The sequence below is a fragment of the Paramormyrops kingsleyae genome, chromosome 23, assembly GCF_048594095.1.
Source record: "Paramormyrops kingsleyae isolate MSU_618 chromosome 23, PKINGS_0.4, whole genome shotgun sequence".
Classification (NCBI taxonomy): Eukaryota; Metazoa; Chordata; class Actinopteri; order Osteoglossiformes; family Mormyridae; genus Paramormyrops; species Paramormyrops kingsleyae.
Window position 1 is genome coordinate 24,793,818 of NC_132819.1, and position 16,609 is coordinate 24,810,426.

General features: G+C 44.0%; 1 protein-coding gene across 2 annotated transcripts; it reads right to left on the reverse strand.

Annotated features, from left to right (window-relative positions):
• Window positions 1–1,214: 1,214 nt before the first annotated feature.
• atat1 (alpha tubulin acetyltransferase 1) lies at window positions 1,215–12,833 on the reverse strand. Of its 2 annotated transcripts, XM_023809654.1 has the most exons (11): window positions 12,444–12,833; window positions 11,659–11,719; window positions 11,105–11,196; window positions 10,127–10,184; window positions 9,688–9,801; window positions 8,995–9,096; window positions 6,918–6,963; window positions 5,782–5,856; window positions 4,444–4,669; window positions 2,548–2,651; window positions 1,215–2,066 (listed from the first exon to the last, which is right to left on the reverse strand). In XM_023809654.1, the coding sequence occupies exons 1-11, from the start codon at window positions 12,533–12,535 to the stop codon at window positions 1,954–1,956; spliced, it is 1,083 nt and encodes a 360-aa protein (XP_023665422.1). In that variant the 5' UTR covers window positions 12,536–12,833; the 3' UTR covers window positions 1,215–1,953. The 2 variants fall into 2 exon arrangements, with proteins under 2 accessions (XP_023665422.1, XP_023665423.1); XM_023809655.1 differs by lacking the exons at window positions 1,215–2,066; window positions 2,548–2,651 and adding an exon at window positions 3,173–4,024.
• Window positions 12,834–16,609: the final 3,776 nt, after the last annotated feature.

A 16,609-nucleotide genomic window follows, 5' to 3' on the forward strand; every position in this document is an offset into this window, starting at 1 on the left:
AAGAAGTGCTATAGCTGGGGAATAACACCAAGATCCAATCAATGGCATTTCATGAACGTGAATCGTACATCAGTACGTGCAATTTATTATACATGTTAAATGTGCCGCACAACAGGCATTACAGATGTGAAAATCATTTAAAAATACCAACTACAATAACGCAAGATATGATTTTTTTTGGCAATGATAGGAAAGTCGGGAATCACCATTGTGCATGGTCTGAAATGGCAAAGATAGACGGAGACAGGACAGGCGGCATCACTGATCTCCGATAAGTAGCCTATTTGGCATACACACGAGATGCTGTATGTATTTTAGGTGAGGGATGCCCTCACGTACATCCATCTCCTTCACCATGGCCGGGTGCTCCTGAACTCCTGTTTCCGACGGATCCACTGTGCTGTATAGGGCCCCTCCCCCACTGTCCAAGACCACACCCCCAGAGTCCCCTCGTTGGTTCCCCCCATATGCCCCACCCACCCCCAGCCCAGCACATCACTCTGCTCCAGTGTCGACCTCTGTTCCTTGGCCACCCCACCTTCCCTATCTGGCTGCATTGCTTCTTTGCTCCCTGTCCTCCCTCCAGGAGCTAAGGGGGTCTGGGCATAGCGTGAATCTTTCCTGGAAAGGGGGAGGGGGGGGAGGGTGAGGGGCAGGGCCTGAGATGGAGCTCTGACCGGAAGTAGGAGGGGGAATGGGAGAGAGAGATGGAAAGAGAAAATTTAATTCCTCTTCTTTAAAAGGCTGTTTGAGAAGGAAGACAAGGTGCGGCCTGTAGCAGTACAGGAAGGAAAAGACAGTCTGCACCTCCTCAGGGTAACTCAGGGATACTGGAGGCCAGTGATGTACAAGAATGTTGGGTGTGTGGGAGGTGCCGATCCACAGAGAAAGAGAGAGACAGAGAGAGAGAGAGAAAGACAGAGCGACAATGAGAGAGAGAGACAGTAAGGGAGAGAGACAGAGAGACAGAGCGACAATGAGAGAGAGAGAGAGAGAGAGAGAGACAGCAAGGGAGAGAGACAGAGAGAGAGAGAGAGAGAGAGAGACAGAGAGAGGCAGTGTCACTGGCAGCAAACGGAAAAGCAGCTGGCGGCAGGAGAAAGGCTAACAGGAACACAATGACTGCACACTGAATTCTCTCTGCAAAGTGACACATTGTTACACTGCAGAAGACAGTGTCTAACACCAAAACAAGGACCTCCACCCAGGGCTCATCCATTTCAAATTATTTTAATTGCATCCATGCCACAGTGTTCGTTATGATGTCGTGAGCGAAAGCAGAGCACTGTGCTGTTCCCGCCTCCGGATCTGGCTTGGTTTTAATTTTTTGCAAAACCTGTGTCTTTGGAAGCCAGAACTGGAATATCTGGCACAGTTTTTTTTTCCCAGCACAGATATTTCCCTCGAGCTGTGAATGTGTTATTCCCGGAGCACGGGTTCCGAGATCCAGCCAGTACCCTGGGAGAAACGTGGGCCAGGCCCAGCCGTGCGGGGGCGCTGAGACGCCGCCTGCAGACTTTTCTTTCCCCCCTCTGTGAATAAGCAGTCGTGAATCCATGAGCCCGGCAGCGAGTGTGTGAAAACTGGTGACAGACAGAATTACCCGGGTGTTTATTATAAAACATCCTACGTCAGCCTCACAGAACCCGAGGCCATGCTGTTCTGCGGCTGGGTGCGGATCCTATGACTGTGTTTAACACCCCAGCTGAGACTCGGACCAGCTGTGGTTCTGCCACACATTTATGTTCCTGGCTGCACAGGGGTGTATACAGGGGGGCGGGACCACAAGGGCACTGAAAGCTGATTGGCTTGCAGAGTGCTCCCTCCCCTGTCACTCATTGATTCAAAACATAAAATTGGCTAACAATAAGATTGGCCCCTCTAATGCCCCCCAACCTTAAAAACTCCTAGAATCACCCATAGTTGTGGCCCCATCATGCTGCTGCGTGAGGCCTACAGCGCCCCTGGGGGTTCTGCCATAGCAAACCTGCGTATGTCTGTGTGTCCCGAGGTAGGTGCCTGGACCCCTGCGTCAGCCTCTCCCCCTCTCTGCACTGGCTGCAGACCTGGGGAGGGGGCACACACACATCACTGCCCTCAGACAGCAGGCTGGAACCACACTCCCCCTGAGAAGGGGCCTGGCATTCCTGCCATTTGAGCTATAGCTGTGTGAAGCATGGAAATCAGGGCTGCCAGCTCTCACGCGTCTGGCGTGACACTCACGCGTTCTGACTCTCACACTCACACAAGAAATCTTACGGCAAATTATTCCATTATAAACCTAAAATTAGCTACGTCATAAGCTCTGGGGTAGCCTGCAAACCTACAGACTATTTACGAAGTAATAAAACTGTTACATGCATGTAAATGAGTATGCATGAATGTGCAGACTAGTCTGGAAATAAAAATCTCACGCCAGCCAGCTGACCAAATTTGACAACCCTGGGAAATATTTATTGCTGAAAAGTCACATGATCAAAATGCTCATTTTGGTCACATGACTAAGTTCCCAAAGACAAGCTCCTTGGCTTTTGTCAGCGACCTCACCGGGCAGCTTGAGGACATTCGGTAGTCCCTCCGGCGGCGGGCCGCGGCTTCTGTCATCGACACGACGACTGCAGTGGTTGCCCCGGGCAACCAGGCCCTGTTCTCTGTGTGGAGGGAAAAAAAGGAAGAAGGAAAGGCAAGGCCAGGGAAGGAGGAGGGAAAAGACAGGGGCAGTGGAGGAGAATGAAGGGGGGGAGCAATGGCAAAAATGAAGAGTAAAGAAAGCAATTGGAAGGAAGATGGAAAAGAATATAAAAGCGAGGAAGTGAAACATTAAATGATACTTGAAAATTAAACAAAATTAAATCAACAAAAATCTTAAAATATAATAATGTGATGTAATGCCATCTAAACACATACGTGTATAAGAAAAGTGCATAAAAGTTTATGTCCTAAAATCCATAGCTTATGCGCAGAGTAAAAGTCAAATAAATTATAAATTCTGCTTTGACAGAGAACTTTGTGGTAAAAATTCCTTTGATCAAAATGTCCATCAGAAATCCCCATCGTGTTGGCCTTAGTCATAGCTGTAAAATGGGTATTTATAGTTCTGAAGCTTTAAGATTGGTATTTACTCAGTGTAATAAGGGAGGGATTTATTGATTTACAGACTGGCAGTCATCAATACAATTTGATTTTGTGATTTTATTGGAATCGGCATCTAGACAGTCGTAGAACAGTGTTTCCCAATCCCATCCTCAGGGACCTGCAGAAAGTCCATTTTTTTGCTCCCACACTGTGGCAGGGAGCTGGGAGGAAGCAAAAACGTGGACGTCTGAGGGTTGGGAAACGTTGGGAGACGTAGATGAACGCATCCTTCGGAGGTTCTTAAGGAAAGGCCAAGTGACTTCACACACAAACAGTCAGATGTTCAGCCCAGTGACACAAACAGTGACAGTTATACCCCGTGTTAAATGCTCTTTACTGCATGGATCAAAGGATGGCAGCCATAAGGAAGGAATACAACGGAATGCTAAAAACAGTCCGAAGTTAAAAATCTGTACCAATGTATTAAAAGAACAGAAACTGTTTTTACAGACTTTGTGGGTACAATTCCATGAATTGATGTGCAAAAGTTCACCTACAATGCCACATGTATCAACACAAGCACTGGACAGATTTGATGAGGAAGTGTGGGAAATTTAGGTACACTAGTATTAAACGGGAACTATTACAGAGTTATTTACCCATTAAATGGGATTTATGGGGATTTTTACTTTAACGTTACATTTCCAATGAGCTTCCAAACGTTTTTCATACACCTACCCCTTATCTTCCCACCCCAGCACCAGTCCAACAACATGTAGATTAATTACGACATATTTCCTCCCAAAACTCCCTTCCCATCTCCGGTCATCTACGAAGGTATGTAAATGGGTCTGAAGCCACAACCCTCTGGTTTGTTTTCAAACGGGAAGGTTCAGCTAAAGGGTCAAACTGGGTTCACTGGAAGGAGAGCCGGGAGCGATTGAGGGAACTGGAGCAAGGATGGAGTGGAAAGAAACAGGAAGCAAGAGGGAGAGGAAAAGAGGCAGAGGGAGATGAAGGGTGGACACAGGAGAGAGGATGAGGATTGGGCGACGTGGATATGATGGATGGAGTGTGAGTGAACAGGAAAGACGGGAGGCAGAGCGTTAAAACCAGTGTGGCATCGCAGAGGTAGAGAAGTAGACAGGAGCAGGTTAATTAAGAGGAAAGTGAGGCGCAGTTGATCTTAACGAGACCAGAAGCTACAGAGTACGATATCAGGAGGCACCACAGGTTAGGGCCACTAGTCTCCCTGTAGGTGGTGACACTGACAATTTCGTGGTGCAACAGCAAAAGAATCCATGCTACAGCTCCTGCAGTACGCATCATGGCCTCATACAAAGGGGGGCGCTAGAGAGACAGTTTTACCTGGTACGTCTCGCTCTGTAGTTCACGCCGTCTATGAGCTGGTTTTGCGGCGCCTGCCCCCTGTAGGCCCCAGAAGCTGGAGTCAGGCGCAATGGGGCCCGGGTGGGGGAGGATCCCACGCTGAGGGAGCGGGAGCAGGCAGAGTTCTGGGAGAGGGGAGGGGAGTGAGGTGGAGCCTGGGGTCGAGCGAAGGGCCAGGGCAGGGCCTTCTGTTCCTCCCGCAGAGCTGAGGAGGCGGAGGGGGTCAGGAAGGAGGGAGGATCACCACAGCTGCGGGGAGCGCGCCCATCTCATGCACCGCCTCATTTTTACATTCTCATTCCTTCCGTTTACACATTTCTTTACTTTGACCTCCATTGTGTATTCTTCATCTTTGTTCCTTACTTTTAATACCATATGTAAAGCACGTCAAGCTGCATTTCATCGTATCAAAAGTGCTACATAAATAAAGATTTTTATTATGCGTTATGTTATATTAATTGAGCGACAGAGGTTTTGAGAAAGCAGAGTCAGTCAGGCCCTGGAGCAATTGGGGCTCAAGGGCTCAGCACTGAAATCACTCTGGCGACCGTGGGATTTTAACCAGTGACCTTCTGGTCTTAACTTGCCAAGTCGCAAACCACTTCACTCAACTTCAAACCTTTAGAGACAGCAGGTAAATATCACAAATAACTCCGTATTATTATTACGCAACGGCAGTGATGGTGGCCGTGATCTAACCATTTTTTTCCCTCATTTTTGTGACGCATTTCACGGCTAAAAGGCTGCAACCACAAGAGCCACCGAGACCAAGGCCAGGAAAGCGAAGGTGGCGTCACACAGACATTATTTACCTTAGTGGAAGACTTGTGGGTTTAAATAAAGGACCTATTATTTAGAAAACTCCTCTCCGCAGATAAAAGCACCTGCTGTTACGGTGAAATACACCGTTTCGTGCAGCAGGAAGTCTGGTGGTTAGGGACAAGGACCTTAAAAACTACCTGAATGTCACTTTACCTCTGAAACAATTCGTACCCTAGAGGTAAACAACCTAGTTCATGGTAAAATATTCAGTTATATAAATGTAAGTCAGCAAAGAGAATTGAACAGTGAGTGTTTTTATTACAGCCTTTGTTGCTTTAAATCTGATTTAATATTGAATTAATCCAGTGCCCACGAGAAGCAGTTTTATTATGGGTTTTGCGGCAGCCTTCCTATCACATGGACAGGAATCCAGAATATTCCGTGCCTGAAAGCCTCCCAATCCCCGCAGACCACACCGGCCCCCGATGTGTCGTGAGGTTCGCATAAAGACAGACAGGAAGCTCCTTAAATGCCGGAAAGGGACTCGTCTCTCACCCTCTCTCTCCGTTAGCGAGTATGGCTTGATTTCTCCCTCTGGTTTCTTCGGGGGAACCTTGCGGACTGGGACAGCTGTGAAGGTATGAGAGACGGTGAGGTTACGCATCTACAGGGGAACTTCCAAATGCCAAACCGACAGAGACACATGGACAGACAGACAGACACGTACACACACACCCGCGTCCGCAATGCAGGCCACAGCCGCCCCCACATGGGACCTGGAAACACACGTAGGCGGAGGGCATCTGGGGTCACGGAGGGCGCATCACACCGGCGGGCTGGCAGACTTACACAGGGCTGATGGGAAGGTGGAGGACTCTAAAACTGGGACACTTGGCTGTGTGCTCAGTCTGGGGTGGGCTGGCGGGAGGGGGGGGGTCATGAAAGGGTCCAAAACCTTCTAGGGCCATGGGGACAAGCAGGGTAGGGACACAAGGCTCATTTTAGTAGGAGCTAGTGAGTAAGTTTCTCCTCTAAGGGAGGTATGAGCTGGGAGTCTAGAGGCTGAAACGGGAGGTGAGAGAGTGGTATGAGGTGAGGGAGGTGGACAGCGAGAGTGCAGGACTCTTCACCCAGGGGGGGCACGGATGTCGGACGCCTTGCGGGGACAGTGTCGGGGAGCCACAGCCCGGGGAAGGGGGTGGCGTGGAGTAGAGGTTATAAATCACCTCAGAGGTTACAAATCACCAGAATGACACCTTTGAAACCACTGGCCGCCTGAAGAGGACACCTGGTGTAAGATGGGACTGCATAGACTTCTAAAGCACAGGCCTGTTCTTAAAACTACTAACAAATTAAATATCCCAGAGCTTTTCAGCATTTCTGTCAAGGCTGGGAAACTAGCTATGGAGTACACACTCAGTGTGAGGGGGAGGGGCTGGGGGATGTTCGGCCAATCACGATGGACAGAGTGCCCGAGGGGTAACACCCACCAGTGGCCTCCCAAGCAACTAGCGAACACCGTAAGAGGGCCGGGACACCCACACCATCCCGACCCGGCAGCGATCACTGCCGTAGCGGAGGCGTCGAGGGGGCGGGACCAAACACGGGAAAAAAAAAAAAAAGAAGAAGAAGAAGAAGAAACAGCCCAGAAATAAGTGGAGGAAACAGGATGAGATCTTGGGGCACCATACCTGAACGGTTCCGGAAGAATCCGTCGAACACTACAAAGTTGTTGACCTGCAGGGGGCAACAGAGCAGACCAAAGTTGTTTTTCAATGGCTGCTGAAGAGTCAGAGAGCCAGCTTTTCCGGGTCGCCTGGCTGACTATGGGAACAGCATCACCTGGGATCAAAGCCCATTACCACCAAAAACCCATCGAAGTTGTGTTATGAGTCACAGTTTGTTGCTAGGCATGGAAACTCTGCCTCTAAGGGCATGAGTCAGAGGAACACAGAAGGCTGACACCCTCTATCTTTCACACTATCAGTACCGGGATGTTTTTTGCAATGTCATACCAATATGATATCCATGAGAGTGGGTGACATAGTGGCTCACCAGGTACACATGTGGTATCACACCGCCAGCGGTATTACAGCTTTTAAGTCCCACACCTGCTCTGTGTAGTGTGTGTGGAGCTTAAATATTCTCCCCGTGTTGCATAGCTTTCCTTCAGGTACTCCAGTCCAAAAAGACACACAGTTAGGTTAACTGCCCGTAGTATACAATTCGATGTGCCTCATGACGGACAGGCATCCCGTCCAATGGGTAGCACTGCTTCATGCCCCACGCTGCCTGGATTGGCTCCCCCACAACCCTGAAATATGATTGGAAGATGGGCACCACCTTTATAAAGGGTTTATCAGTGGTTTACAATCAGGTTATTAATTAGGTTGTAACACTTTGCAAAATACTAACAGACAATTATAAACAAGTTGCTACACATTAATGAATTACTACCATTTATAAGTGGCAAAGGGGAGCTTTATTGTATAGTGGTACCAGAAGATGAATGGACTGACATCCATGGCAGATCACTGATTTCCCGTTTCAGATGCATTAAAAAACCCAAGGGTCCTTTCTAATCAAATTCCACAAAACATCTGTCTACACATATGCCTGCTTAGTAAATAAGATTTAAGTATTAACAGACGAATCACCACGATAACGTGGCTAAATCGAAGTATCCTCTCAGTCTGCATAAGGTTGACGTTTTTCGGGCCGATTCTAACCGTCATCTGAATTTAATAATGATGGTTTCCACAAGTGAAATGTTTGCAAATATTATAAACCAACAAGGTCCTTTACTGGAGAAACACCGTTTGGATCTTACCCACTTCAGACATTTTCCTTTTGAACTCGTCACTTTTTGCATGATTCACACAGAGCCTCGGCATCCTGAGATCCACTCTGCTCAAAGACGGGGACTTTTATTCCTGGCTATTTGACCAGAATTATAACAGGCCAGTGGCTCAGGTTTCCCCTCTGAAAACGGGACTATAGAACATGTACTGTGAGACACGCCACCAGCCACAACCTTTTACACGCCACAGATTTGTACCACTGTTCCATTTATTTCATAAACTGCAGATTTTTTATTCTTGTTAAGCATTAGGAAGTTGTACTACTATAAATGAAAGTGAACGACTATAAATGAAAATATAAGTCAAATAAAACAAGTTTCCTTTATAACATGGAAGGATTATGTCTGACATCCTATTAACTGGGTGTGTGGGGATGGCAGCCAAACTTTAAATGCACAAGTTAACTGCTTCCTCCCACGAAATAGAGCAACATTTAATGTCCCTTTTAGAACAAAATGCCTTGAATTTTCTCTGCTGTTATAACTGTCAGAGGAAGTTACTTTGATGAATGAAAGATATGACATTTTCTTACTAATAAAGGTACTCAAATGGTGAATACTGCAAATTTATTTGCTAGCCAACAACACATTGTATTTTTAGTAAATGTTAAGCGAGTAACATGCAAATGTAGAAAATCTCAGTGTATGCACTGACTTGTAGTGTATTTCATTATAATTGTAAGGGCTCTTATTATCGTTTGCAAATCACTGATGTCATGAATTGTCTCTCTCAGCACAACATTCTGGTATCAGTGTCAAAACACCAGCTGTTTTTTTTCCCAGTAACTGTATTATATGACAGGATGAATAATACAAATCAGTGCATTTTCATGCTCCTTAAGGTGGATTTTTTCCTCAGCAGAACTATACTGTGCCTTGCTAAAGAATAACCGGGGAGTGTCACATACCTGAGGTACGGCATCTTTCAGACCGCAGTGCTTTTCCAGGAAGGAGAGGAATTTGGGAGAAGGTCTGTCATAGGCCAGCTGCACAGGGTCCACCCTTTTGTTCTGACCAATCACAAGAGATCGAAACAAGCCAATGAGCTGTGTGCTTTGATTTAACACTGTATTTAGCATCCCCTCGGTTTCCTTTGACCTTCGAATGCTGTGACACAAATTAACCGTGTGACATAATTTCCTTATCAGTTATTCTGTGACTCAGCCACATTGATTAACGAGTTTAGCAACATGACCCTTGGACAAACTGCAACCATTTGCTTGGGAATCTATTTTCTGCACTATGGCTACTTGACCCCAGACTGTTGTCATTACTCACCAAACCCAGAGGATGCAGGTGAGGACAGATCTATCATCGACAGAACAGTCATTATACCTCAGGCCCCACTGTGATCTGTGCTAAACCACCCCCGCCCCTCAAAGTGGTCTATAACTTTTAAACAGATTTGTATCATTCATTCATTCATTCATTCATTCAATCATTCATTCCTGGAATACAGCCTTGATTCCAGTTCCCCTCCACAGTCAAACGTTACAACTCTTCACCTTCCCACTCTGGAGTCTCTCCCTCTCTTGCCATGGGCCACATCCTTATCTCCACCCCACCCTCAAGGCATCACCATGACAACCGGTGTCTCTTACCCGGAGCATGAAGCGGAAGAGCTCAAGGCCATAGCCATGCCTCTGCATTCTCTCCGCGACGAAGAAGTCCAGAACGCAAAGCGGCTCCGTCTCTACATGTGCCCCCTGCTGGTCCTGCGGTGTCATGACAATGTAAAGTATTCACATCAGTACAATGAAAATGTTTTCCCTAATTAAATATGAAAGCTTGCCACTTTCACACACAATCACAATAGTGGTGACAAGACCTAAACTCACCAAAAATAGCATCAAACCCCAATGCTAAACATGATACTTTAAATGACATGTAAAAGAACCTTAGCTTTTAGTGCTGAATGAAGACGACAGCTGACTGGCTACCAGTACAGTAGCTATTACATGACGTGCATTTGTACACGTATCCAGAAATGCATCTCAACTCCACTTGGATAAGGTATTAGAGATAAGGAGACAAGCTCACCAAGAGAAAAAGGTTCTTAAATCCGACCTTCAGATAGCCCACGGCTACTCCACGACCCCTAGATAGGTAAGGGAGAGAAGGAAGGGCGAGGACAAGACAGGGAGGAGGTCAAAACACAGGCAAAAATTATTGGAATCAGCCCCGCAGCCCCACAACCCTGTATAGGACAAGCAGTATAGAAGATAGAATTAATTAATATTTTATTTGTTCTGACAATAGTCTGGACGTTTCAAAGTGAAACCAAGCATTGTTACTGGATATTAAATACATCACTGCAAATTCATCCAGTACAGAATTTTGGGGATTACAAATGTCCCGTTAGCTAAACAAATAAAGATATCATTGAATTTCAGTGCAGATTTCAGCAGACATACAGTACATATGCATGTTAACTTAGATGACGGTGATGCTTATTTATACAGGCAACACTCAGAAAACTAAGGGCCTCCCAATTGCCCAGTATAAGGAGCATGGGTGTAATTAATAACACAGGAAATGACAGCCATTTTTCATCAGGGGGAGGCACCATAAGCTGGAAGCTATAGCACATAGACTTCTGAGAAAATATCTATAAATACAGACACACACAGACACATTTATGGGAAAAGTTCCTTTGAAGAGGTATCATATCATGGCAGAAGCACGCCAAGTATTTAATGAAGGCCCTGAGTCTTTATTTTAGGTTCGCTTGTGTGTATTTTAAGAATAAATACATATATTAGTAAGTCCTGACACAGGCAGCTTAAAAAAATGCATGAGAAAAGTGGGGGTAGTTGGAACACTTATTGTCATAGGGACAGTAAACGAAAACAATGTGACACAGGGAGCAGGCAGTGATGACGGTGGGCAGAATTCAGCTTCAGGGCTGAACAGTCAGTCAGGTGAACAGGATTAAGTTGCTGGTCATGGGTCCAGCCACAGATACCAATCAAGCTGGTCACATGACCTTGGTGGCACCTGCCACCCCCACCCACTTACCTATTGCCCTCCCCGTTTTTCAGCAGGTAAAGATAGTGCCGGTTCGACTGCAGTTTCTCAGCACTGGTGATGGGGGCAGCCAGGTCCTGGGCCTGGGATCACAAAAACCCATTCTGTTAAAAGGGCGGCATCCCGAGTTGCATTTCAGCACAAAAACCCGCAGGAAGTCGCCACATAACGCTTAAGTACTTGAAGCCAAAAAAAAAAAACACAACGCCTGAGTATCTACTGCTGCTGTGCTCTTCGCATCAAATGCAGCTGCTACAGGAAGTCACACTGGTCCCAGAAGTCTCCGTCAATCCAGAGTCAAAAGACCCATAATGCACCAGTGATCGATTCCAAAAACTCATTTTGTTCTTTGTGATAAAAAGAAAAGAATAAGCAGAAAATTCAGTTACTGAATATTGTTCAGTTTACCACCCAAATAGATCCAAGCCAGTTGAAAAAAAAAACGTAAACATTATATACGCTACAGAGTCGTAACATATAGACACATATATAACACATAGGCTACAGAGTACAAAGACGTAAACATATATAAACATAGAAACTACCTGAGCTGATGCTTTTCCTAGTTCATCTATAACTGTGGCTATTTGATGTTGATGGTCTGGTCTGAAAAAGATTGACAGGTCAATGTACAACATACTGTGCTCTTTCACATGACTCCAACTGCTCCAGTCAGCAAATTAAACTGCTTTTGTTTATTTGTTTTTGTTATTAGTTTAATGACAGTGCCGTTTATATACAGCATGGGGTAATCATAAATCACACTTACATTACACGATCATCACATCACGTCAGTATTTTCTTTCAGATGTATGAGTACTGTACTCGTCTATGACAGTATAACGCTGTCCTTCATATAATAATCTGGGTATAATGAAAATGATATCGTTTGGTTTCCTTTCTTTATTTGCAAAAGCTTCACAGCCATTAAATAAGGGCTAAGCGGTTACTGAGATGAGACGGGATGTATCGGCCTGTCCGACATGTAAACTGGGTGTATTGTTCCGGACAGGGCGGAGGTTTCACCAGAAAGGAGGCGTCATTTACATAGCGAAACTGCGATTTACCAAATACCACCATCACCAAATGAACACATCGAGGTAACAAAAGCTGACACAAAAAGCCGGGGGGATCTTTCATCTGAAGTTTATCCTGCTGGCCGCATCCATACGAACAGGACACATTAAAGTATGCAGAGACCACACCTCTCACCAAATGCATTGCACAATACAATGTACAGTATTATTACTACCAGAATGCGACCCGATTAATCCCTGCCACCGCTAAACACAGCTAACCGGCTATGCAATATAAACCAGAGCAACGTTACCTTCCTAGAAATTTTCGACCTGTCGTCAGATTTTGATCCAGCACCGTAATTCGGTCAGGGAAAAGGACATTTATATCAAACGGGAATTCCATAGTCCTAAAAAATCCGTGCACTTGTTTGAAAATTGCAACGTTAGTATCTGTAAAGGAAGCAAGCAAGCCTACTCCTCCAAGGAAATATGTTGGCGTTAACTACCAAGGACATAGATCGGGGTTAGCTATGCAAAGAAAGATGGTTTTAAAATTCTGCACGATGAACTCATTCTCCCATTGCTGTTAGTAATAATGCAATCAGTACATGAGACTGGACCGTGCTGCCGTAATACCGTATTAAAGTGTCCACAGCCTATCCATTGTGTCTGACTACAGCATGCCAGCCAGTGCAGGGACAGGCGCTCGCAAATCACTTAATGAAATGGGCCGTAATACAACTAAAGTAGGTTTTGTCACGCATTAAATCGCTCCATCATTAGCATGTTAACTGATGGTACGGACATCACCTATTTATGACAACGGACATGATATGGTTTACCACGGTATTTAAAGATATTGGAAGTATTTCTGTATTTCAAAATGAAGCAACATCGTATTTAATCATCGTATTACACGCAATCTACTTTTCGCTTTTACTTTATACATTACGGTGCCAGACCCTGACGTTGTTCTTGGTAACAGCACAACTTCCGCGTTTGTGTTTACGTAGCAACGATGCTGCTGGCTGGGAGGAATATCCGAAGAAAAAGCCATTGCGTGCAGGAATGAAATAATTCCCATGTGCAAAAAGTCGACATCCGATTCGAATTATCTTTTCTTTTTTTGTCTCAATGGACAATTGACGGTTAGCGTGTTGCCATGAAAAAATGCGTGTATAGATTTTTTTGAACAGTATTCCTTCCCTGAAAAAATGAATGTCTAAGCAAGTATAATTTTCGTATATTTTTTTTTTACAAAAGTCTAATTTCATCAATAAACTGACTAACAATATTCTTTTGAATAAGATTCTAAGAACATAAGAAATTTATAAACCAGAGGAGGCCATTCGGCCCATCAAGCTAGTTTGGGGAGAACTTTAATAGCTCAGAGTTGTTAAAATCTTATCTAGCTCTGATTTAAAGGAACTCAATGTTTTAGCTTGCACTACACTAACAGGGAGACTATGCCATGCTCTAACTACACGCTGTGTAAAGAAGTGCTTTCTCAGATGAATTTTAAAATGTTCTGCCGCTAATTTCCACTTATGGCCACGAGTTCTAATATTTAAACCAATATTGAAGTAGCAGAGGTGGCAATTTCAGGTCCAGAATGTAAAAATCCAGACCATGATTTACTTTCAACCAACCAGTTGAGCATAAAGAGTCACAGTCACAGAGTACTCATCTGGTTAGTTGAAACAAAATCTTGGTCTGGATTTGTACTTTCTGGACCTGAAATTTCCACCTCTGTGAAATAGCCATTTGGCTGAACAGCATCCAGACCTGTAAGAATCTTATATACCTGGCTCTATATTCTAAAATCTTATGAATAAAATGAATTTGGTTGGATTTAGGCATATTGTCTAATTTTAGGAAATCTTACCAAGTGCAATTTTCTTATTGCACTGGCAGATAAATTTAGCTAGTTTTAGGCCATCTTGTCTTCCCCTGTTTCAGTCCTCCGGTTTGGACCCCTTGTGGTTCCGTTGTTTCCAGCCCCAGTTCAGTTCTGCTTTGAGTTTGAATAAAACCCTTTTTTTCCTGCCTAAATTCCTGCTACCGTGCCTGTTGTCCTGCACAATATGACATTTACACAAACTACAAATACTATTTTGATGTTTTTGATGTTTTGGCCTTTAGTATTCCTATAAATATTATTTCCAACATCTTAATTGTTTTTAATGAGTCACTGACCACACAAAATTATACTAATTTGTTTTTGAAAGTCACAGCAAGCTATCTGGATTCCTTTTTCATTAAAAACAACCCAAAATAGCACTCATATATGCATGTACTGGAGATAGTTTCATGGAATCTGCAGCAAGCCTATCTGGCTATTTGGAATCTAGATAAATTATCTGCAGCATACCAATAGATAACTGCTGCATTAAGCTCTCTGTGGACTGAAGCACCAGCAGACCAAGAAAATAATGACATCAAAAACAATACATTTTCCTGGAAGGTTAAATTGGGTCTTAATGCTATAAAACAATGCATTTTATGGAACTGAGAAGAGCAAAGGAAGGCAAGCTGCAGCTAGCTTCAAAGGATGTTATGAAACCAAGGGTTTCCAAAGTCATGTCATGCCTGAATGAGTCTCATCAGTGTTATTAAACTGGTGCAGGGTGATAAGGTGAGAATTCCCCTCTTCTCTTCATTCCTGTCAGATGATTTCTTTGAATTGTGTGGGGGCAATGGTTGGAGGTATCAAAGTGATGTATACTGAGAAAACTATGCACTCTACATTTATACTTAAAGAAAAACACCTTTTGAATTGTGATTAATCCCAATATAAAGTCTCAGTATTGACATACTGTTTCCTTTAGTTTTTTTCCAGTTTTGTTCCTTGCTCCTTTTATTGATGGTTATTGATTTATTTATCTAAGCAGTCCTTGTTTTGTGATCAAGGGTGGAGTTGTCCATCTTGTATTTGTACCAGTGTTATTATAACTTATTTTTAAATTTAGTTTCCTATTTTCATCCAGTTCAGTTTTAATTGGTATTCTGTGTGGTTTTATGTGTTTATATTTTAAATATATATTTTTGTTTAGTTCTTATATATGTTTTAGCAATTGTATCTCTAAGCACTGAACGTTGCAGAACTATTTTATGTATCTGATTTCAAGAGAATCCTACACAAATTCTAATTCATCTCAGCATTTGGTAAAGCCTTAGGTCGTATCTAAGTCATAGTATAGAATATGTATATGTGACTTGCCACAGGGGGGAGCTACTACAGCCCAAAAATCAGCTGGCTTAGTAGCAATGTCGAAATTGTGGTCAGCAGTGTGGAAAATGCTATAATTACTGCTATTGCCTCACATACACTGCAACATTACTGGGCTGCTAATTCAATTAGCTAACTACTATGCAGGCTAACATTAGTCAGATCATTTAAACTCACAAATGTCAATCACATTTCCTTTCCCCACACCTTAGTTTCTTACAAATAGGGGTTTTTTTAAAGAATAAATCCCAGGTAAACAGAGACACAAAACCGCAGAAAAGACGCAGCCACCAACATGGCCAAACCATTACAAACAGGAAGCCGTAACATGGATTCCAGTTTAGTCAGTGTCAAATTCCCCTCATCCTTTTCATCCTCCTCCTCTTTTTCAGCCCATGCATTTCGTGGTTACCTCTTTCACTCACACTGTCTCTCTTTCTTATAAGCCCACCAAAGTCGCACCACAAAGTCACCTGCAGCCCCCACTTATTCCGAACTGCCATTATTTTTTTTGAGTGATAATTTGATTTTTAAATTGAGGGCATTTTTCTCCACAAGGTTTCTAGCATGTGACCCGAACCGGACTGTAGAGTTTCTTTCACTTCAACATTTTCACACATACAGTCTCACTTCCTTGCCATGTAGGGTGGGGTCTCTTCAAGCTTATATATGTCCTTCTCTAACTGGATTTGCATGAAACTCAGTCAAGGGAAAAATACCAGTATTGAGAAGGAGGGTCGCTATGCCTTAACACATGAGTATGACAACAACTAAAATGGCATTCTCCATGTTGCGCTACACACTCTTTTTCTGACTGTCCATTTTTGCATTTTTGAGGAACATTTTTCGAAGAGACGCATTTAATTATAATTACATATATTTACACATGTAATTTTCTATGCTGTAGAAACACAGTACTTCCCAGGTCGATTCGGGTCGAAGGCCATGCATATTGGGCATGCCTAGAAATTCAGATGATGCGCTTCACTTCTCATATTCAGTTCCATCTTCAACTGTGGAATCTATTTGCAACCATTTTAATAATGCTTCCAGTATTACAAAGTGAAATTTAGTATTGGAAGATGATTAGCATTTTTGTGCTTTCTTCTTCCACTTAACGTGCAGTGAAACAGCCACACACGAGGGAGGGGAGGTCTGCAGGGGCTTCCCCTTTTAAATCTGATGGGTGTGATCCCCCCTGCATCTGGGGAAGAGGCTAACCATTAAACCATTCGCCTACCTTCTGCA

Bases quoted from the DNA above. Each gene is read 5' to 3' on its own strand.
- atat1 (XM_023809654.1), bottom strand. From the start codon at position 12,535: ATGGAATTCCCGTTTGATATAAATGTCCTTTTCCCTGACCGAATTACG. The intron at 6,964-8,994 runs GTATGTGACACT...TGCCCCCTGCAG, and splicing joins TGAAAGATGCCGTACCTCAG to GTCAACAACTTTGTAGTGTT. The intron at 2,652-4,443 runs GTAAAACTGTCT...CCCTCCACACAG, and splicing joins TACAGAGCGAGACGTACCAG to AGAACAGGGCCTGGTTGCCC.